The 23,201-nt window shown below is 37.3% G+C and overlaps 1 protein-coding gene across 8 annotated transcripts in view; it reads left to right on the plus strand.

The window, feature by feature from the left end:
• The window catches only part of NEBL (nebulette), a 337,317-nt gene that overhangs the window by 269,379 nt on the left and 44,737 nt on the right, over positions 1–23,201 (plus strand). For 5 of the 8 annotated variants that reach the window (XM_087420766.1, XM_087420765.1, XM_087420770.1 and 2 more), the window contains 7 exons: positions 4,628–4,732; positions 6,410–6,517; positions 12,112–12,222; positions 14,761–14,871; positions 17,021–17,131; positions 21,856–21,966; positions 22,134–22,244. The exons of 2 other annotated variants lie outside the window; for them this stretch is intronic. In XM_087420766.1, the coding sequence (XP_087276892.1) occupies positions 4,628–4,732; positions 6,410–6,517; positions 12,112–12,222; positions 14,761–14,871; positions 17,021–17,131; positions 21,856–21,966; positions 22,134–22,244 (768 nt within the window). Of the gene's footprint in view, positions 1–606; positions 709–4,627; positions 4,733–6,409; positions 6,518–12,111; positions 12,223–14,760; positions 14,872–17,020; positions 17,132–21,855; positions 21,967–22,133; positions 22,245–23,201 lie in introns of all 8 variants that reach the window. One more of the 8 variants, XM_004425308.3, reaches the window with a different exon arrangement.

The raw sequence follows: 23,201 nt of genomic DNA on the forward strand, positions 1-23,201 counted from the left end.
TCTCTGTGCCTCAGTTTCCTCATCTGTAAAATGAGGATACTTAAAGTACCTACCTACTAGGGTTGTTGTGGAGATTAAATACTCAATACAGATAAAGTGTTTAGAAAAGTGTTTGGCACACGGTAAGTCCTCGATGTTTTCTATTATTAAAATTTTATTATTATTACTAATATCATTATATTTCCAAAGCAATTGGTAAAAAAAATAAAAAGGTCTATATGGCAATAGGATGAAAAACACCCAAAGCTCTAAAACCACCAAAAAGCATAATTGAAATATGGTAGTAATTTCTAAATAATAAAGTTGTTCTTCTCTTTATTTTTTGAAAGCAGCGTTTCTGTTAAAATTGCTTGATTCTGTTAACATCACCCTTTCTGAATATATAAACAATAAAAGGAATTATCAAAATATTTTCAAATCCCTGGCAATCACTTTTTTTACTCATTCAGAGGTAGACGAGCACCATCTAGTGGCTACTCGCAAATTTGTCTGACAATTTGCCACTAAAGAGGACTTTATGATGTGTTAAACGTAATAATGGCCATAATGCAAAAGCATAATATTTTCTTCTCCTAGATGGTATTTTGTTCCATGTTGTTTTCATAGGTGAAGTATAAGAAAGACATTCAAACTATGCATGATCCAGTTTCAGATCTCCCAGACTTGTTTTTAGACCATGCTTTGAAAGCCAGCAAAATGCTCAGCGGAGTAAGTGCCATGTTTGATGGCAACTGTGGATGTTGTGTGGCCCCATGGAGCCAGTATGGCTGCTGTGCTCTTGGACACACCTGCTTCCTTAGGCGTGCCTGATTGTCACTCCTCCCTTAATAACTAACTCATTGAAAGGTAGTTGTCTGCTTGCTTAATTCCCACCAAAGCTGTCACTTTACCAAGGGGTTCTTGCTAGCTCTTTAATATCTCTTGCATATAGACTTTCTTGTTGAACAACTACACTTCAAAGTATTTGTGCAAGCGTTCTTTCTGCCTTTTTCTTCCCCTTTCTTCGTCTATATTCTATTGAAGCCACTTGAAGGTCAGGCTCTTAAGTCAGGGATCTTTTATTTTATGCAGGCCAGAGCAGCTGGTCTGGTATTTAATAGGCCTCAGTAGCATAAAAAATTGTCTTAGTCTAAATTGTGTTTTCTCTGGCAATAAATCCTAAAGGTGTTTACATGGACACTATACTTTTAGTCTTGTGAAGGTTTTTTCTTCACTGCAACTAGGAGGGGAGGGTGATTTCTTCATGTGCTGATGAGAATATTTGTGTACACTGCCAAGGGGTCATTCCATCAGAACTCACCTCTGGATGCTATTTCAAACACTCAGTACATCTGGACCCTGACTTTGCTGGCTCTCATAACTGATCACCAGCTCCCCTGTGCCTCCATTTCCTACATCTCATGTTGCCCCACGGTGATGATGAACTCTAACTTGACCTCAAGTTATTTCTATGCCTATATTAATAATTACTTGAAATTATCCAAATTTATTGAATATCCACTTTGTGCCAGGCACAGATCAGATGGAAAAGTATGTTGGGCAAGGAATGTGAAAAAGTGAAAATGGTTGCCTTCATGAGATGTGCCCACAGTCGTGGATTAAAAAAATGTATAGCCAAAACCTGGCCCCCAAACTATTAAATAATGAGATACAGCTTCAGTTCAGAGTTAAAAATGTCTACACTTGGCTTTGATCTGTTGAAACTTCTGTTGGTTATTTTGTAATCCTCTTTTTCCACTGTCTTCCTTCTTGCAGTGTATTATGCACGTAAATGATTCATACTCGCAGGGATTTTTTAAATTAATTTATTAATTAATTTTTATCACTGGTCCCTGGAGGAAAAGCAGTCTGTCATTCTTTCCCATCTGTGGAGTAGGGAATGAAGGTTAGAGGACTAGTGGCACAAAATTAGACTCAGTTCCAGAACAGTTAATTCATGCTGTCCTGCCGTTCCAATGCTCATCCCTTTACCTCTGCACACATTCCTCTGTTCCTTGAGCAGCTCTGTTTCTGTTTCACGTTTTCCTCCACGACTTGTAGGCATGCTTCTAAAAATCAATATGTTTCTATTCCCTGAACCTGCTGCTTTCTTCACATTCAGTCTTTGGCATCCAATTTTGATCATTGCAGTGACATTTTTGATCATTGCAGTGACATTTGCCCATGACTATTCCTCCTCTATGCTTGGGTTAAATTTCCTAGGAACATGAGGATTCTTGTGTAAATAAGCCAATAAATGTATCATGGTGGTAATTTAAGAATCTGGTAGCTAGAAGAATGCATGCCACTCATAGGCAATATTTCTTTTCAAGATATTGACCTTTATTTTATAAAAATGGTGAAAAAAATCATAGTTTAATATAAATTGTTTCTATCATCTCTTCAACAGAGAAAACCAACAAAGTCATCTATTACATTTATTTTATATACAATGTATAAAGTTTAAGCCTTCATTCAGGTGGCACTTTTGCCTAGATTATAGATTTTTTTCTCCCATAGAAAAATAGTGGCTGAATGATTACTTCATGGGAGAGAACGTTTAAGACTCAAAAAATGTGTTACTCTGAAGTATCTATTTATCAAAGTTGTACAATAATACATTTGCTCAAATTTATTGTACATCAGAATTGCCACCTTTTAAATTTTAATGTAAACAGAATTGGAATTTTGTTGATTTATAAAGGCAACTTAATTTTATTGAAAGATTGAATAAGAGAATGCGTAATAAACAGACATTCTGCCAAAATTAGTTCTCAGTTTGTTATAAATGGCTGTTTTTAAAGACCTCTAAATTCTAAATGTCTGGTATAAATCATAATTTAAATATTTTAACGTGCAGTGTGTAGAGTGAAATTAGTGCCCGATGTACAGCCATACTAATTAAATTTTTGAGGGAACATTTTCCCCTGAAAAACAGAGCTTTAGTAGCTTTGTTTCTTTTATCACTGCATAAATTAAAAATATAAATTGTGTGTTACTCTGTGTAACTCCCACTAGGAGGCAACAGAGACTATAATATAAGGAAAAGCAAGTATTGAAAATTCTTTTGCAGATCTTGATTCAGATAGAGTTTTTTGATTTTTTTAAGATAGGAGTTTCTGAAATTCTCTGTAACTAAAACGGATCATTGTGGTGGGTACAATATTTAATGACCTTTTCTCAGTACATGTTCATTATTCCAGACATAATATCCTAGGCTTTGTTAGTTCTGGATTTTAACTCAGTAATGGAATATATCCTAGCTTGTTACATTGAATTCATAATTATTTTATAAATATATATTATAAAATAACTTCTGGTCAAAGTATAAAGTCTCTAAGTATATTGTTATCCTTCGATATTATCTTTTTTTTTTTTTTGTAAATTAGCAGAGGAGCCAAAATGTAGAACTTTTTGTGTTCTTTGGTCAAAATGTCCTATGTGAACATTTTCATGAGCTTCCTGTGGGTGCTCTTCTCCCTCACTGTATTCTGGTTAGAGTTTTGGGGGACACATATTTTAGCTCTCTAATCGACTGAAAGCACCTCTGGGGACCATTGCTGTGTCCCATGGAACAGGAGTTACCATGTGCATCCTCCCATCCCTCCCATCCTGGCACTGGGCCTTATTCCTGTTTGACTCTCAGATGGCTGGAGCATCTGCTAAGACCCAAATGTCAGTTTCGTATGGCCAGCTCTTTCCAGCTCCCTCTCAAATGCTGCTTACTTCTCCCTCCACTCTAACCAGAATTAACTGTTTTTATTGACACCCTTGTTACCGAATGCACAACCAACTTCAGCTTAAGTCTCTGTGGCCTTGAGTCTTTGGGAGTTACCATTTACCTCTAGAAGTCTGTTCCAAATAGGGCAAAATAACTAAGTGTCCAATCTCCAATGACAGAAGTCATGAAGCAGTTTTTGTCTTATTGCTGCTATTGTATTTAGAGCCCTACAGTTGCCAAATTTGGCATCCTTATCCATTCTGGTCTCTCCCAACTTCACCTTTTTGTCTGTGTGTCTAAATAGTAGTCTTCATCCAATTTCTTCACCTTAAAAACTCAACTGACTGTACCCAGATTCCTCAATTTCTCTTCCAGTCACCTCCTGCCCTCTCCTTTTAGGAGAATTAATTGAATTATTTCCCTCTCTCATTTTCCTTATGACCCCCAGTCTTCCTCCTGGCTGGGCCCTTGTATACAGCTTGTTTTCTTTCCTGCCTGCAGCTTTCCTTTCCTCTGTTTTTTCTTCTTTTCTTTCCTTCTCTTCTTATAGACGCTGCTAAACACATTCCTGTTCTAGCATAAGGACAGGAGAAATCCCCTTTTTTATGCCTGCGCGTCTTGTCACAGGCTTTTCCGCGTCCACTCCCCAGTGTCCTGAGTATCTTTTACACTGCGTTGACAGCTAATTGTCCTCTGCTTCTCTTGAGTGTTTCATATGCTGTTCACATTGAGCACCTAGAGCTGGTCTAGCTTGCAGCGTTGGTTTATTTCAGTGTCAGAAATCTACAGGACCAGCCTGCTGCAGATGGGCACTTGATAGCTTTGCAGCTCTCGTTGGCTTGTATGTTTCAGTTTGCATTCCTAAGTATTAGTTGCTCTCATCAGCCTCTTTTATTCTAAATTTATTTTTCGTGGTCTCTGTTTTAGCGAGAGTATAGAAGACTGTTTGAGGAAAACAAAGGAATGTATCATTTTGACGCGGACGCTGCGGAACACCTGCACCATAAAGGCAACGCCACGCTCCAGAGTCAGGTAGGCGCCCTCCCTGGCTGGACCCTGGAAGCACTTGTCCGCCGAGAACCTGCGCCTCCTGAAACGAACGTACATCCTGAGAAAGTGGATGTTGTTTCGGAAAAGCTCAAACACTGTTCTCTCTATATTTATTGGGTCGGGGAAGCTTGAACCATGTTTCAATATAAAGGCGTTTCCTAACATAGCAGTTACTATACACAATTTAAAACTTATGATATACGAATTAATTAAATGATGATCAAATCTCCTGATGATTTCAGTTTTTATAGTGCGCGCGCGATGTGTCATTAATTTTCCAGTTGCAAAGTTTGTTATAATGTCTCAGTTCAATTATAAGTGTTATTTAAAAGGGAAAATTATCTTACCAGTGTAGTCTAGATTAATGTTTCCTTTATGAAATTCTGTGTACTCCTTGAGAAAAATTTAAAAAAAAGTCTTCTTCCTTCAACACTTTAAAGTTGATATCTATTTTTTTTTCATTCTGATTTTCAATAGTTGGAAAAGATGTCATTTCCAGCATTTATTAAGATAAAGTTTTGCATCACTCTTTTAAACGTATCCTGTGGAACATAAATTCCACAGTGATTTGATACTCGCTTTTATTTATTTAAAAAATATACAAACCAGCTCTCCTTTAAGATTTGGAAGTGTACATTTTTTTTTCTCTTTGAATCTTTGTTTTTTTGAAATTCTTTGAATTTCATTTTCCTACAAAATTTTGTCCTAATGTAGTATGTTATTCTACTTCAAACACTTTCATTCATTACTCTATCGCACTTCTCTGAAACAAAAATATGCCAAGTAGAAATTTAAAAATCGTTATATTTTTTGCCACCACAAATTCTAAGTATTGAAAAATTTCTTTTGCATCTATCTTTAAAGTTATTTACAACTTAATTTCATAAATAATTATTGAGCATAAGAATTTTAATGAAAATACATTTCTGAATGAAATGAATCCTGATCGAAACTTTTCCATGAATTTAATTTAAAAAGATATACTGCTAAAAAAGCCGACTGCTCTGACTGCTAACATATAATTTTAGTTTTTGTTATTAGGAGATAGAAAATATTGATCATTTTATAAACTGAAATAAGATGAGGATTGGACTTGAAATAAATAATTCATGATATGATATTATTAAATAATGCATAGTGAAACTGAGAGAAGTCACATGAAAGCTCTGTGAGTGTTTTACTCAACATCTGTGGAAAAATTCAGGAACCCCAGAGCCCTCGCTTTGACAGAAAGATAGAAAATCGCACCTGTGTTTTCCTTCTTGTTCATTATTTACTGATAGACACTCAAAGCTGTCACAGGGATCTCTCTCTCTCTCTTTTCTCTCTCTATATACCTACATGTGTGTGTATGCTATGTGTGTATATTCATATATAACCACATATATATGATATATATCTATATATCTCTACTATTTAAATACTTAATACAAGTCCTAGAACTACATTATTTAGTAGTTCTAAATTATTTTTATTCTTTAAAAAATTTTATATATTACCTGTTTACTTTCATTTATGTCATTAACCACAGAGAACCCAGTGATTAACTGAAATGGCCAGAAGATAGGATGATTAATTTTGGACATATTTATTTTACTTTGCTCTATTTGTGTAAGGACTTGTAAGCTTTATGTGCCTTTTATACTTTTTTCAATGAAGGTTAAGTACAAAGAAGAATATGAGAAAAATAAGGGGAAATCCATGCTTGAATTTGTTGAGACACCATCATATCAAGCTTCAAAGGAGGCTCAGAAGATGCAGAGTGGGGTGAGTCTCTTTGATTTGTTATTAACTGTTTAATGCATATTTGATGGTTTATCATTTGAAAGGAAACAGTAAAGTGATTCAGAATGTTTAGTGGGTCTGGAAGAGCGCATGCTGCATGGGAAGACCCCGGGAATCCACATTCTAGTTCGAGTCATCTTGTCTGGGTCACTGGGACTTTCTGGCGCTTAGTTTTTTCCATTTGGCCAATGTGGATATAAGGCCAGGTAAGCTCTAAACCTCCCTCTCAGCTCTCACCTTCTGATGATAACATTGATGCTTTCACGTTGTGTCATGTAAAACTATGATGAGTAGGAAAAAAGCGTAAAGAAAATGACGAGCCAGATGCTTTATTTCCCTTTTATTTTTCAACGACAGTAGAACTAACATTTACTAAGTACTCTGTACTAACTAATATGCTAGTGCTTTATATATGTCAGCTTGTTTAATCCTCTCAAGGTAATGATGCTAGGTAAGTATTATCCCAAGATTGATAAGGCATCCACAAAATTAATTGTTTTACCTAAAATCCACCAAATGCCAACGTTTTAGGACCTGGTCAAAGTCATGAATGATTTTCTTTTCTCTGTTAATTGTTTAATGGACTCCTCCCCTCCCACCACTGCCCCCAATAAACAGTGACATGAAAGTTTTAAAATATCAAGAGAAGCGGGGCCGGCCCGGTGGCGCAAGCGGTCAAGTGCACGCGCTCCGCTTCGGAGGCCAGGGGTTCGCCGGTTCGGATCCCAGGCGCGTACCGATGCACCGCTTATTAAGTCAAGCTGTGGCAGAGTCCCATATAAAGTAGAGGAAGATGGGCACGGATGTTAGCCCAGGGCTAGTCTTCCTCAGCAAAAAAAAAAAAGAGGAGGATTGGCAGATGTTAGCTCAGGGCCGATCTTACTCACACACACACAAAAATAACAAGAGAAGAGATCAGTTAAGAATTTTTTCTGCTTATTCACTTTATTCTCTACTTAAGATAATGCTAAGTCACATTCAGATCTCTCTCACACTGGTTTTGCTCTGTCCCAGTGAGATTTTTTTCTGTTGTTGTTGGGGTTTTTTTTTTCCCCTACGTTTTTGGGAACCAGACACCAGACACAGAAGATTTTTGTCTGCAATCAACGTCCAAATTCTGTGGGTACAACCAAGTTATTACTTCAAAGGGACAGAAATAATGGGCAGAAGTAACAGCTGATTCCAAGCCCAGTGCTCCATTCCAGACATGCTCAACGGGCAAGATCTTTTCTGTTCTCCAATAGCAATGTCAAAATAGGGGGAAATGATAACTTCCAGACAATAAAACTCTTGTAGGAATTTTGTAAACATTGTATGTGCTATTTGTTGAAATGTTATAATTCCTCTTCTCAAGGAAAGAACACTCAGACATTACTGTGGCTTGCTAAGTAGTCAAAATTGTTTAATTTCTTCTTCAAGTAAGAGAGCGGAAAATAATACATCTTTCATGTCTCATATCTTCTTGAGCCAATAAAGGGGAATTTGATCAAGAATGGTCAGGTGAATATTTTGACTAAATTAGCTGTTTGTTTTAACTGAATTGACAGAGCAGGTAAATTTGGTCAAAATTCAGAAGCCCTACGAAAATGTACATTTAATGGGGTAACTTCTACTGGAATATCTTCTGTCTTAGTCAGTTTGGGCTGCTATAACAAAGTACCACAGACTTGGTGGCTTAAACAACAGAAATTTATTCCTCACAGTTCTGGAGTCTAGAATTCTGAGATGTGGGTGCCAACATGGTTGGGTTCTGGTGAGAGCCCTCTTCTGGGGTGCAGGCTGCTGCCTTCTTATTGTGTCCTCCCTTGGCTGAGGGCAGAGAGGAGAAGGAAGCTCTCTCATGGCTCTTATAAGGGCACTAATCCCATCATGAGGTCTCCACCCTTGTGACCTCATCTAATCCTATTCACTTCCCAAAAGCCCCACCTCCTCATACCACCACATTGGGGGGTGGGATTGCAACATATGAACTTTAGGGGGCCACAAACATTCAGTCCCAACACCTTTTCTGCATTTCAGGAACAGTATGTAAAGTATTGTGCATATCCTTCACCTTGCCTTCTTGTCTTCCATTGCAGTGGGGACATTTTGGTAGCTTTCCTATGAATTCCCCCTTGTTTTAGAGGAATAATGTGGCTGATGTCACTGACCCACAGACCAGAGAAAGATTTGTACCTTCGCTGTCGTGGTGCTTTCACTTTGTGGGTTCTCTTGCACTAAGAAACACAGAGATCAAAAATCACTTTACTTTTCTGAAAACAACATCAAGAGGATAATACCAGCATTTCAGGTTTATGCTCATCTTCTCCATGCCCTCCATCCCCCTTTTCCTCTTCCCTCCATCTTTGATCCTCAGTCTCAGGAACATCCATGCTGAGAACCCTTGTGTCGTTCTGGTCTCATGGTTCCTTGAGATTTTTCTACATCAGTTCATTTACTTTCCTCTCACCAATAAATCCTAGAATTTATAACTCATGATTAATATATTCTAATAATGTGTTTCTGTATTAGAAATGATGGTATTTTGTGATCTGAGATTTTAGATCCTCATCTCTCATCATAGTCTCTCTTTTCTTCACCAAACTTATTCTCTGACTCCTCCCAAGTGTGCTCTCTGCATGAAGATGACCATCAAATTCCTGGACTCTGGTTTTTCCGGTCCATTCTCTTCCTGCCTGAGCTGTGCTTTTCCATTCACTTGAGCTTCAGACCCACCTGTGAAATGGCTTCTGAGGGTCCCTCTCTTAGGATGGAGGAGGTTAGGAGGTTCTCCCTGCCTGTGCTGTTGCCAAGTGGGGGAGATGGAACGAAACCGCCCGGCTTGAGCCTCCGGAGCCATCGTTATGTGTAAGTCGCACTGGACAGCTCTCGCTCCTGGTCCCCAGCTCTCATTGATAGCCATGCCCTTTCCCTTATTGAGAAGACCAGCACCTTCCAAACTGGGCTATGTCAGTGTTCTTCCTCTCAGCCCCAGGCTGTTGTTATTTTGGTGTTTGTGCTACACTCTCCTGGTCTTATTCACGGAGGGCAGTGTTCCTCCTCTGTTTTCCTTCTCTTTCATCCTCTCTGTACTTTCTCTTCTGAATATCATATTCCCCTCTTCTCTTTCTCCCTATGGCTGTAGCACTCAAGCTCCCCTGTGGATAAGTCTCAGGGAAGCGTGTTGGGAATGCGCATCCCTACGCTGCCGCCTCAGAGTGTGCTTCCATATGTCTTGCAGTGGGACCTGGGAATCATATTTTAAGACTGTCCCTGGAGCTTCTGATGTAGGTGGACCAACAACCAAACTTTGAGAAACCTTGGGTCATGGAAAGAAACTAATATTCCCCTAACTTAAAATTGTAAAAACCAGATGGATAAAAAAAAAAATCCCTAAAACATGTGGATATCTGCTTCTCAAAGATTCAGTGGGCAAAGTAGACCAAATTGTCATTATTTACATGAAACTCTCAGTTGATTTTTTTTTCCATTGTGGATAACCCTCAAAAGTGAAAAGACTGCCTGAGAATAAATTTCACTCTACAGATGACAGGGACTTTAAGGGGACCCTCAGCACTGAAAAAGTGCTATTGTTTCTATGTCGCTATGTTTCCTTGTGCAGATCCTGGAAGTCTGATAACTAGCACTTTGCTTTTACCGTTGCTGTGACTACACAGTACAAAAGGAAAATAAAATGATGCAGCTATAAACCAAATCGGTCAAATGAGCTAATTACTTGCTTTTGGTTGGCTGTTGTGACGTCAGATGTAAACAGTTTTAATGTTTAACTTAGTTATACGTTTATTACATGTTGTGGAATTAACTTACCTTGGGGGCTGTGTAGGCATTTTGTTAAAATTGGCTTTCAATTTTTGCTATTCTGATTTCTGGTATTGTCAATAGGGGGAATTATCCTTTGCAGAGGCTGAGATGTGTTTTCCCTTTAATTATAGCCATTGGCTATTAGATTTTTAGGCTCAGCAATTGTTTCTTCTCAGCAGGGCTTGAGAAGAGAGAAATCTTCCAATAGAAAATATCTTTGGACCAAATTTATTCTCTAAAGGCTAGGAGGATAGAATATCTTAGACCAAGTTTGATGTGAAGGATGTCTTTAAGTATAGGACCAATGAAGTAGACACAAAGAGAACCGCCTGGCTTAGAGATGGTTTTTATTCCTAAGAGGTAAGCTTGACTGTGAGCTTCTTAAGGAGCCTCCTAAAGTTATAGGTAAAGCTAAGTGTTTATGATCTCAAGAAGAGCCACTGATGTTTTTGTTACAGCCTATAATTATGCTTCTCTCACTTTCTTCTAATATTAGGTGTAGGTTTAATTAGTGTGTTTTCTAGAAGAAATCTTTAAATCTGGCCTTGAAAAGTTCTTTGTCTTCTGTTTCACAAATATAGCTCTCCTAACAAAAAGCGTACTAAAGGATTTTTTTCCCTCTGCTTATATATTGGCCAGTTCTAGTCATGATCAACCTTCTTTAATGACTCACTTCAGTAAAATAATCTTTTCAGAGGAGAAGGGCTTTTTGAAGTGAAATATCTGAAATAAATAAATACACACATATTTATATTTCACTTTTTAAATAGAATTTCTTTATATAATTACCTATCGCTGTAATAAGTACATAATAAACCTAGAAAATAGCTTCTCATTTTGCATCAATAACAATCTCATGTAGAATTTATTTACTTTTATCATCTTTGTGATGCAAGTTGAATAAAATATTTAGCTGGTAAAATGTAGGCCCTTGTTTGGTAAATATTTCGCATGGGTGAATATTTTTGTTATTTAGAGAGACTGTCTTTATACTCATAAAGCATGGCTTTCCATTGATTTTCAAATGCCTAGTTCGAATGGTAGACTTTAGAGAATCATAGCTGAAGGGTGTCAGTGTCAAAAGGGCAGGTGGGGGTATAGATTTAGGCCCTCCACAATCACTGTCAGCATCTGTTTTTGTTTCTTATTGTGAACACTTACCCAAAGAACAATTTATCAGCTCAAGATAAGATTCTCCTCACTGTGTAACTTGATTCACATCTGACACCATAGATGGTAGAGAAATATTCTCAATGGCAACATCATTAAAGGAAAATCTTCCCCACCAGCCTCCATCACATTTTAGAAATAGTCTTTCCTGACTTCACAAAGACTGACAGTGAGAGGGATGATGACGACATGAACATTAATGCTACTTTGGTTTGAATGGGCTTCCATGCCTCCAGATTTTCTTCCGGTGGATGGATCCTTTTCTTTTTGATTGAACCAGTTAGGTGATCCAATCAAATAGCCAACTTTATTGGTTCTCCTCCCCATTGGGCTGATGTCAAACAATAACAAATTATGCGATGTTAAGCAGCCTTACTCAGAATACTTTTCCAGAGGGAGTTGGTACTTGATGGTTCTGCTTTTGTTTGGTAGAATTCTAAAATTTATGATAAAGTTGGAGTTATTTTCCTGTTGATAAGAAGACTCTGAGGTGGCAGAATTATGTAAGAAAAACTTTGGTTTTGTTCTGGGAACTCTTGTTCTAATATCTTTTCAACAATCACTGATATTTTTTAAATTTAAAATTATGTGGTCTTATTTAACAGAAAGTTTACAGAGAGGATTTTGAGAAGGAGATTAAAGGAAGGTCATCACTGGATTTAGACAAGACTCCAGAATTTTTACATGTAAAATACATCACCAACCTTCTGAAGGAGGTATGATCCTGCTATTTACTGTTAAATATTGCAAAAGAAAACTAGAGAAATAACCCAGGAAATATTTACGTAATTCTCCACTAATTCACTGTTTGAGATATTAATGCACTACTCTTTCCCTCACTTTGACTTTTACTAATAGAGTTTTTAATTTTCATTAAAAACAGAAAGATGTGTGTTAACATTTCCATTTAAAGTTGAGGGAAGAAATTACTCAAATTTCCTGGACAAACTTGAAAAATATTCTGATTTTATGTTTGGATTGCAGCTCAGAAGCTCTATAAGTAGTTTTATGGCTTTATGGCAGTTAGTTTTTTTTTTAAAACATATTCTGAGTATGGGTAAGGCAAGCTTGATTCTTTCAAATTTAGTTATTGTAAAAATGCATTTTAGAACCACCTTTTCTGTCACTTCCCTGCAGTATTCTCATGACATTTGATATCAAAAATGAGGTTCTCATGTGTGAAGGTCTGGATAAATGGTACATTGTTTATAAGTGGTTTGTATTCTAAGTAGGGAAAAAATAACATATTTAGCATATAGAACATAGGAACTCATGTCCATTTGTCATTTTATTCTCAGCGGAATTTGCCCGCCAAACTTAGTGGTGCATTTGGGCTCACACGTTGAACATTAAGGTCCTCAAATCTAACAATTAAAAATATCACACTCACAGTCCATCCCTTTAAAAGTTTTTTTGTTTTCGTTTTTGTTTTTAATGGCTGCAAAGTAACTTGGAGCTCTTCCAACTCTCTGTTTAAGTAGATTCGCTTTACATTAAAGGAGGGCATTAGGGAACTCCATTTCATACTGTATTTTGAACTGAAGAAACTAGCTATTCCTGAAAGAGAAGTCTTAAACCAGTGAAATAAGTTAGAGTATAATTACCTGCATAGACGTGCATGGCCATGAACTTCTTTAATAACCAAATGTCAGTCGGCCTTTACCATTTAACTGCTTTTAGCAATGTAATGTGATTCACAGTTGTAAATTGGGCTGAAATAGGCGTATAATTTATAGAAGAGTTCTCTTGCTACCCTGTCTTTTCTCACTTCTAGTACCTATAAAATATTTTGAAGTTGAAGATTAATCAAATGGCAACTTTCTACTATTATTGTCTTCCATTTAAAAATATGCACTATTTATGTGAACTTTTTAAAGGGGAATCTTTTCATCATTTACATACAAATGACAATGTGAGATCTATTTTGGGATCCATAAATGACTTTAATATACATGGATGGCCTTTTTTTAATATTCTTTTTGAATGAATCTTATTTGACTTAATGATTCAGAATGTATGCATCAGGATAGGAAAAAGGCCCAAAAGACTATGATTTAAAATCTTTTAATTAAGTTATAGAGATGTCTGATTTTAAAAAGGGACTCCTAGTGACTTGATGACATTGTAACTTGCCTTTGTGAGTGTAAACCTTTAGCTTTAACTTGTCTTTGCATTCTTTACTTTATGGTTTTTACATTTATATTGCCATTTAAAGTGTTCAACGTATCATTTTATACTGAATTTCATTTGATTCCCCTCATTGCCCTTTGACATTGGGAGAACAAGTATTTTTATTTTCATTTTGCCTGTGTAGAAATCAAGGATTAGCTACTTAAAGTTCTCTTGAAAGTCACATGACCCAATAAGTGACAGAACTGTGACTTCCCGGCCATTTGACGCCAGAGCTCTTTCCAAAATTACATGCAGGTCATTACAATGTCTTGTAGGCTATTAGTTAAGCAGAGATCCAGCTAATTTGATTATACTGGACAAAGAGAAAAGTAACATGAAATGAACCCTAGAATTAACTGGAACATGATTTCTTATCATTAAAGGAAATCTCATCTTCCATCTGGTAAGTTAGTCATAAATGCAACTTAGTTGAATTGGATTAAGATATGCATTGTTTTCATAATGCAATTAGTAAGAAAACAAAAAATTCGTTAGCACAAAAAACCCTCCAAGTTATATATAAGTATTAGTAAAGACATTTGGATCTACTTAAAATATGATATTAACATAGGTGAAATTAAAACTATATATTGTCAATCTGTAGGAAATTATTTTGGTTTTATTAATCTTTGAATAAAATGATTTTAACTTTGGCTACATCAATCCTTTTGATTTAGTAATTTTTCATTCTTTTTCAACTGTGTTCTTTTGGTGATTCATATTTTATAGACAGTTTTCAAAGTAATACTTCAAATAATTAATAAAAAGCATGTATTTCTAAGATCTTCCTGAACATTTAAAGGAAGACATCTTTTTAAAATATGATACCAATATGGTTCCAAAAAATATTGGAAGAAAGGATGAAAGGGAGATGACTGATAATATTGGACGTCCCTCTAAACGTGATTACAAGAGAAAATGAAGTCTCTGTAGGAAATAAGGAATATGAATGCTTAGGAGACTGATTCATTCCTTTCTAGAAATATTTTCTCCTTTCTGTGGTCTCTAGAAAATATGTAAAACAGTATATCAGTTGAAGAGCTTCCTAGTAAATTTCAAACTGTAATATTCTTCTCTCATAGAAGGAATATAAAAAAGATTTGGAAAATGAAATAAAAGGGAAAGGAATGGAACTTAATTCAGAAGTTCTTGATATTCAAAGAGCAAAACGAGCATCTGAAATGGCTAGTGAGGTGAGTATATTTATTTAACAACTGAGAATGTGTGGATTTTAAGCTGATTTCCTTATCTATAAATCCTTCTCAAAGATTATATATATATGTGTTCCACAACTTTTATATGTAAGATGATTGTAAGCGGCTCTTGTCTTCTCCCAATCAATGAATTTAAAAAAAAAATCATGCTCACCATCTCCTTTCTATGTGGTATGAGAAACATGTCCATTTCCCCATTTTAGAGGAAAATCTATATAATAAACCAAAATAATTTTATGAGATATAACTGATCTTTTAAGCAAGTAAAAGGCAGAAGATTAGGAAGGCGCGTTATCACGGTCTGTCGATAACTGCAGTTTAAAAGTTCACGTGCTCTCCTGCTCACAACCCACTCGACTCTCCCAGTCCTTGCCTGGGCTGCTGCATGAGTCTACATAAACCTCTTTATAAAATGAAAGTGGTCATTGCTCACGTTACATGAAATTTATAAGAAGAAATGAAGTGCCTCTGAAGTTCTTTCAGTCCTTTAATCCTTGTGTTATGTCATTACTTTGGTATCAGATAATGCATAGTGCTTTGAAGAGAATCTAGCTGAATTTAGCAGTGAAAACATTTAAAGCTTTTTCCCCATATGTTAATAAACTGTGGCGATGATGATGACAGCCCTATTCGTCAGGTTGCGTATGATAGAAACCCAACTCAACCTGGATTAAGCAGCAAAGGAGACGTATTGGTTTATGAATAGAGAAGTCCAAAGATCAGGTTTACTACAGGTTGAAATTCAGTTGATATCTCTCTTCCTTCATCTCCCAGTTCTGTTATCTTCTCTATTGCTTCACTCTTGGGAGGCTGTCTCTATGTCATGGCCCCTCTTAACAACAGGATAACTCATGTCTGTGGCCGGTAATCCCAGTGGGAAGTGAGCATCTGTTTTCTTACAGTTATGGTTAGGGTTCAAGGATTGGATCTCCTTGGATCACCTATCCTGTGCCCACACCTGACCCAATTATTGTGTAATGTCGGGGCAGTGTAATGTGCTGGTGACCTCATATGGTGCTCAACCTGTCCAAAGTACATGGGTCAAGAGGGGTCAGAGGCAATTCGGCCAAAGAAAATCATGGAGCTTTTTGCCAGAAGAGGGAGGAATGGATGCTGGCCAGGCAAAGACAACAGATGTCCACCGGCATGTCTTTGGCTAATATTGTCATTACATATTCCTACATTAGTAATCTTCCACAAATTCTTCTGTTATGGTGACATGTCCAGACCACGTTCAGAGGTAGATCTTGTAATCACTTGTCAGTAATACTTGGAAAAATTGTTTTACACTCTCAGTGGCAGAGTCCAGCCAGATGCAGTTAAATGGCAAGATGGTGGCAGAAGCAGCAATAAATCAGGCCTTAGGATACGGGTATAGGAGTAAAAGACCAAAAAAGCTATCAGTTATTGAACACCCACTCTGTGCTGGGCACTAGGCCATATGCTGTCTCATTGATCCTCACAGGGATCCTGCGTGGAGGAATTATTATCCCCATTTTGCAGATGAGTCAACCAGAAATGTTAAGAAACTTTCCCAGTGTCACACAGCTATTGAGCACTCTGGCCTCAAACTCAGTCTTCTTTCTACAACATCAACTCATTTAAATCTGCCTCCCTATCCTCAAGCTCCCAAAACAATTGGGAATTACCTCTGACTCCTCTCAATCCGTACACTTTGGGTGGGTTGATTTCCATCCCCTCCTTATTCCCCACATATATTTTTAATTCCACTAAAATGCTTTTTAATATATCCTTTAACTTATTTAAAGAACATGGATATGGCCAAAGATGAATGTCAATTTTTTTAAAAACACATAACAATTTAGAATATTTTCTACTTAAAATACTGTTAAACTACGTAGGAAGTTAACTCAACAAATGGGTGACCATGAGAATGATACTGTCATCAGCGCATTAAGCTCTCTTGACATCACACAATGATTGGGTGAGGTGTGGGCATGGGATAGAAGGTGATCCAGTGAGATTCAATCAGATCATTCATAGTGCAAAGTAAGCTGTGCTTTCTTCTTCTTTTTGAAATAGGTATATTGAAACATTTTTTGGTATCATTGGTCTATGTTTGTCCCCTGAGGGTGTCTGAATGTTGTAAAATGTTGCTTTTTTACAGAAAGAATACAAGAAAGACCTGGAGTCACAAATTAAAGGGAAAGGAATGCAAGTTGGCGCTGACACGCTTGGGATACAACATGCCATAAAAGCTTCAGAGATGGCTAGTGAGGTTAGTAGAGTGAGTGAGGCAGACCTTAAACTTGTATTTTGGAACTTAACAAATCATATTAACAACTTGATTAGTACATGGAATTTCTCCAGGTTTTCTGTGACTGGTTTAATAGTTTGGAATGGAAATCATTCCAAATCATCATGCTTATTTGAAAATTTACAGTTTCTGCCTTGCTCATATCCTTTAAATATATCAAAAAAACTTGAGAAAAGGCATTTTAAAAGAACACGCACATACACACACACACACACACACACACACACACCCCTACCATCTTACCTTATCCTGTAATACAATAAATTTCATATTAATCTAGGCTATGGTCAATGTTTTCATACTATTTTTTCTTTAAATCATGTGCTGCTTGGCATGTCTGTATTTCCAACTTTCTGAGCAGAACTTGAAAATCACATATTGAGACTCTAACATGACATTGATAGCCATTTCTGTGTGATTTGGTTACATGTTCTCAAAATATCTTCTATTGATCTCATCACCATGCCTGAAATTTCTAGAGTCAGCATTTGGGGTTGAAGTATTATATATCCTAAATGACCACATTCCTTCATCTAATACCATTTTCTTCTTCATGTAATACATGTAACGACAGGATGTTAATTCAAAAGTTTTGGCTTAGAAGCTATGATATGATAGATATCAGATAACAAAGTTGTAGGGTCAGGCCGCATGGATATTTTTCAAAGGAAATACCCTGGAACCAGTTCCACACCTCTTGAACTCCCCCAACAATTTTGAGAATATAAAAGGGTCACTGGAGTGGAGGGCATTTGGGAAGAGATGATTTTATAAGAAGCATATGTAAAGAGAAAGTTGGGGTGCAGGTTAAGGGGTGCTGCTTACTTATCTCAAGGCTGACTGAGGGGGAGGCTTCAGTGGGGCTACTCTGAGAGCTATATTGTGACCCTTGAATTAGGAAGAGCTGGCTCAGGATTGAGTCCCCCCAGGAAATCTGGAAGAAGAGAGGTAGCCGATTAATTGTCGGGAGAGTTAGGGCTCTGTTGGGATCTGCCTACATCCCCAGGGTTGGTTACTGGCTAGGAGAATGGGATGGCCATTTTGGTTTAGACAAAGAAACTGGGGATGGCATAGAATTCTTAACCAATAGGGGTTCCATTTAAAATGGCAGCACGTGGGCAGAATGCATCCTGAACAGGTACTGGAAAACCTCCTTTTACTTGGCTCCTAATTCTGTTCTCCTCCTGAGAGCTAGCCATTGTTATAAAATTGTTGTAGAGCCTTCCAGATCTATATTTATGTATAGATAGATAAACATACATTTGTGTACACACAGACTCATGAAAACTTAGACACCATGTACTTTGTTCTGTGCTGCCTTTTTTTCACTTAATATTATGGACTCTTTTCCATCTTCCTTCATATAATTCTACCTCATTCTTCTAAAAAATTAAGTGTTCTGTAACATGGATGTGCAGCCTGATGTCTCAGAAGCATTGCCACATGTAAATGACACATACAATGTGTCATTTTGTCCTTGTTATAACAAGGATCTCAACATTACATTCTGAAACCAGAACCTTTACTTTTTCCCAGGATATACTTCTCTCTTCCACCCCCTTCTCAGCAAACGGCATCGATGAAATCCCAAAAGTCACTTTGATTCCTCATGTCAGCAAGTTTTATTGACTCCACTCCCTTAATGGTCTCCTAAATCCATCTACTTCTCCCCACCCTAGTCCAAATTACCATCTTTATCACCTGGATCATTGCACTAGCTTCCTAACCAGAATTCTGCTTCTATTATCGCCCCCTTAGTATCCATTCTCTGCCTAGCAGCCAGAGCAATCCTTGAAGAATTCAATTATGTTAATCCTCCCACTTAAAAGTCTTCAGTGGTTTCCAGTCATGTCCATACTCCTGCAAAGCCCCCCTCCATGAGCCCCAACCTGCCTATCCTCATCCCGTATCCTTCTTCCCTTGTTCCTTATGCTCCAGCCTCACAGGCTTCCAGTCTGCGCCTCCACAGGTTTTAGGGTCTCTGTACAGCTCTGTTGTCGTCCTGAAAGTCCTTCCCCTGATCTTTGCATGGTTGGTTCTTTCTTGTTATTCATTTCTTAGATTAAATAGTACTTTCTTATGGTGGTCTCCTTGGACTTCTGAGTAACTAACTACCCAGTAACTATCAAATCATTGCTTATAATTCTCTGAAATTTTTTTTTCTTTTTTTTTAAAGTTTTTTTTTTAGATTATTTATTTATTTATTTATTTTCCCCCCAAAGCCCCAGTAGATAGTATGTCATAGCTGCCCATCCTTCTAGCTGCTGTATGTGGGATGCGGCCTCAGCATGGCCGGAGAAGCGGTGCATCTGTGCGCGCCCGGGATCCGAACCCTGGCCGCCAGTAGCAGAGCGCAAGCACCCAACCGCTAAGCCATGGGGCCGGCCCTGAAATTTTTCTTGTTGTGAGGAAGGGGTGACATCCAGTATTAGTTCAAAGCACTGGACTGAAGTATGGGGTTAGGGATGGGGAGAGATTTGTGGCTGGAGAAGAGTTTTCGAAATCATCTTCATGGGCCTGAGAGTTGAAGCCAAAAGAAAGTATCCTTTTGCTGGAGAAAAGAATGTGGGAAGAACAGAAATTTTATACTTCACACTTTTACTTAAGAGCAGGCTTCTAAGACATATTCCTTTTATGAAAAGTTTGAATGTCATGTCCTTCCTTAGTATGTTAATAGATTAGTTTACTCAACGATATGCTGATTTAGATTTCTTTGTGTTCCTTGGGTTGTATAGTAGGAAAATGGGGCAAATTTAGTTATTAAGAACCGAGGGAAAGACAGGCCTGGAGGATTCAGCTGTACTGTGATTACTTGTAGCCCAAACCAATTTTGGCGATGCCATTGTCTTTGCAGTCGAAAGGTGTCATTTGCATATAATCATAGCCATGTCACATTTTGCCCAATTGACACGCTCTCAAATCCTATTCACCCAAAGTCTGGGACTTTACCATAGTTCAAAGTTTAATTTTTCAAGTAAGAGTAATGTAGTATATTGTTACACCAGTGACCCCCAAGAGTCAAACCTTCCAGTACCTCTAGGCTTGACCATGTGACTTTCTTCAGCCAATAGAACATTAGCAAACGTGGCTCAGGCAGAGGCTCTGAAAGGATGTGTGCATTGGGCCTTGCCCTCTTGAAATGTAGATGTCATCATGTTGTTTTAAGCCTTCTAAGTTTTAGGGTATTTTATTATGCATCAATATTAACTGATGCAACTAGTGTCCTGTGAGGTGTGTTTATGTGCTTTACAACACCTTTAGATTTGAAAGTTCGTGTTGGAAAATTAAATGACATATTTCTACCATGGGACCTTGGTGGCTGTCTGTGATCAGTGCCTCAGTTTCTACATATATTGTCCTTCAAGTGAGGGGTTTTGTTTGGGGCTAACTGAGCTTTTTGCAGACATGGTAATAATTGAATATTATTATTTTGAAAGTTAAACATTATTACTTGAACTTTCATTCAGAAAAGTGAAACTGAGACTCTAAGTCAGTGAAAATAGGTTGGTTTATGAGTAGAAGAGGGAAAAATACATAATATTTTTCTGGGATTGAGATTTTTGTTTACAACTTCTCTAAATTTGGAATATCACAAATGAGCAAGCCAACATTTACCTTAAAACAGGGAATCTACAAATCTCAAGTATGCCAACATAATAGAAAATAGCTGTTTTAGAAGAAATTTAACTTGATATAGTCAATTTTTTTTCTTTCAATAAAATTTTTCATTGAAGAATAATATATGCAGAATAGTGTACAACTTTTGGTGTGCAGCTTGCTGAATTTTATAATTGGTTTTAAAATGTGGCATGAGTCTCTTAAGACATTTGTGTCTGTGTAATTAGGACTATTTTGTAAGTGATGGATAATACAAGTCAAGCTGACTTAAAAAAGGCAGATAATTTATTGTTCTTATCCCGAACAGTAGAGGAGTTCTTAGACATGGCTCAATCTTGGACTCAAACAACGTGATTCAGTTTCAGTTTCTATCTTTCAGTTCTCAGGCAGGCTTTCTTCTGTTTGCAAAGAGGCATCTAGCAGCTCCCAGGGCTACATCCTTTCCAATTCATGTCCAGAAGGAAAGAGAAAGTCTTTTGACATTTTGTGTGGAAAAAGAAATGTACCTATCCCTCAAGCAGTCATGAAGGGCCAGGGATGAGCATAATGATTTATTTAAGTCCAACAGAGCCCACGGACCCTGGGCCGGTCTCACCCGAGCTGAGTGGTTTAGAAGGAGGGCAGTGAATTGCCCAGTGGCAAACCAGGCAGTTAATGAAGGGAAAAGAGTGGTCAGATTCCAGGGAAGCAGCCAGCAGTTATTCACTACAGAACGAAAAGCAACAATTTTACAATTCCATTTGATTGATATTTATCAACTGAGTTATATATTAACCGATAATTTAACAATTTTATTGTACTGAAATATAAAAAATTTCCCCTTGGCTAACTCTGTTTTCTTTCTTAATTCAGGTTAGTAGAAGAAGTCTCCTGATTACTTGTGAATAAGTCACTCTAAGGCATGTTCCGACCACAAGTTAAAACTCTAGTTCTATAGAAATAAAAGAAAGAAAGATCCAACTTATTTCCAAAAGCCATGATCCTGGTGTCAAAAATGTCATGAGGTTTTTCAACCCAGTTTTTTCATATTATTTTAGAGCCCTAATTGCATGTTTTATTTTCTATAGAAAGACTATAAAAGAGATCTGGAGACTGAAATTAAGGGGAAAGGCATGCAGGTGAGCACAGACACTCCGGATATCCAGAGAGCTAAGAAAGCATCCGAAATGGCCAGCCAGGTAAGAAACTAACGGAGTACAAAGTGTAAAACAAACACATTCAATTGTATCTAGAAAGAATATCAATGGTATTTCCACATGTGTGGTGTTGAGATTCAAACACGCAAATATCTACATTGCTATGGAAGGTTAAGCAAAGCTCCAAAGATTATCTTCTGTTCTTTTAGAAAGAATATAAGAAGGACTTAGAAAATGAAATTAAAGGGAAAGGCATGCAGGTGAGCATGGATATCCCAGATATGCTTCGAGCCAAGAGGGCATCTGAAATCTACAGCCAGGTAGGTAGAGAATGAAGATGCTCAGAGTGATGTATTCTGATATCCAATCACCATGTGCTTTGTGTGTCTCTACGATTGATATCCTTTTGAGGGCACTGTATTCAGAGTCAGTGCACGCTATGATAAAGGAACCTCTGGCCAAACTTGATTAACCTCACTAATGAAAGGGGCAACTGCTGTAGATTCGATTCAACAGACATTATTGAGTGTCCATTCTGCCCTGTTGGGGCCCTCTGGTTTGAGTCCAAGGACATTTTGACCTTTTTTTTTTTTGACTCTATTGCACACTTGCCTCCAGTGCTCACACTACAGAAAAAAGATTACACACGAGTTGTCTTTTACCCAATTTATACTGAATATTATTATTAAAATAATCAGCCCCAATTAAAACTGAGTGAATAAAACTGCACGAGGTGTAAGGTGAAACTGAATATTAACTAAAAATTGAGAAGAACTAGGTTTTCTTGGTAAAATTTAATTTGCCAAGTGAACCTGTCTCATGTCCTCTAGAACAACTGGATATGAGGGAAATAATGACCACAAAAGAAAATATTTAATGGAAGAAGTTATTGATAAAATTTGACTTGGGTAAAAATATTCGTTAGTGAATATTATCTTTGTTATAAAATTTACAAGGAAAAGAATGAATCCCAATGGAAGAAAATATTGAAGGGGAATGAAAAAAATTAAAATTTTGTAGAAAACTGACCAAGGAATTAAATTTGATTAATGGAGTTTTTGCTGAAAGTAATTTTTAACAAAATTTGGCTAAGTTTGTTAAAATTCTAGTTAAAATATAAGCAAGGAGTCTAAACATTTGCTGGTTCAAAATGGGGTTATCACGATGGCAGAGTCAGATGTCAAAGGAGTTGTCTGCTTCTCAGGCTCCTCGGGTGACAGCAGTTGGGATGGTCCTAAGTGCATGTTCATCTGTCCTCAGTGTTTCATGATGGCACA

This window comes from Ceratotherium simum, chromosome 32, assembly GCF_057802395.1.
Source record: "Ceratotherium simum simum isolate JZ-2026a chromosome 32, ASM5780239v1, whole genome shotgun sequence".
Taxonomy (NCBI): domain Eukaryota; kingdom Metazoa; phylum Chordata; class Mammalia; order Perissodactyla; family Rhinocerotidae; genus Ceratotherium; species Ceratotherium simum.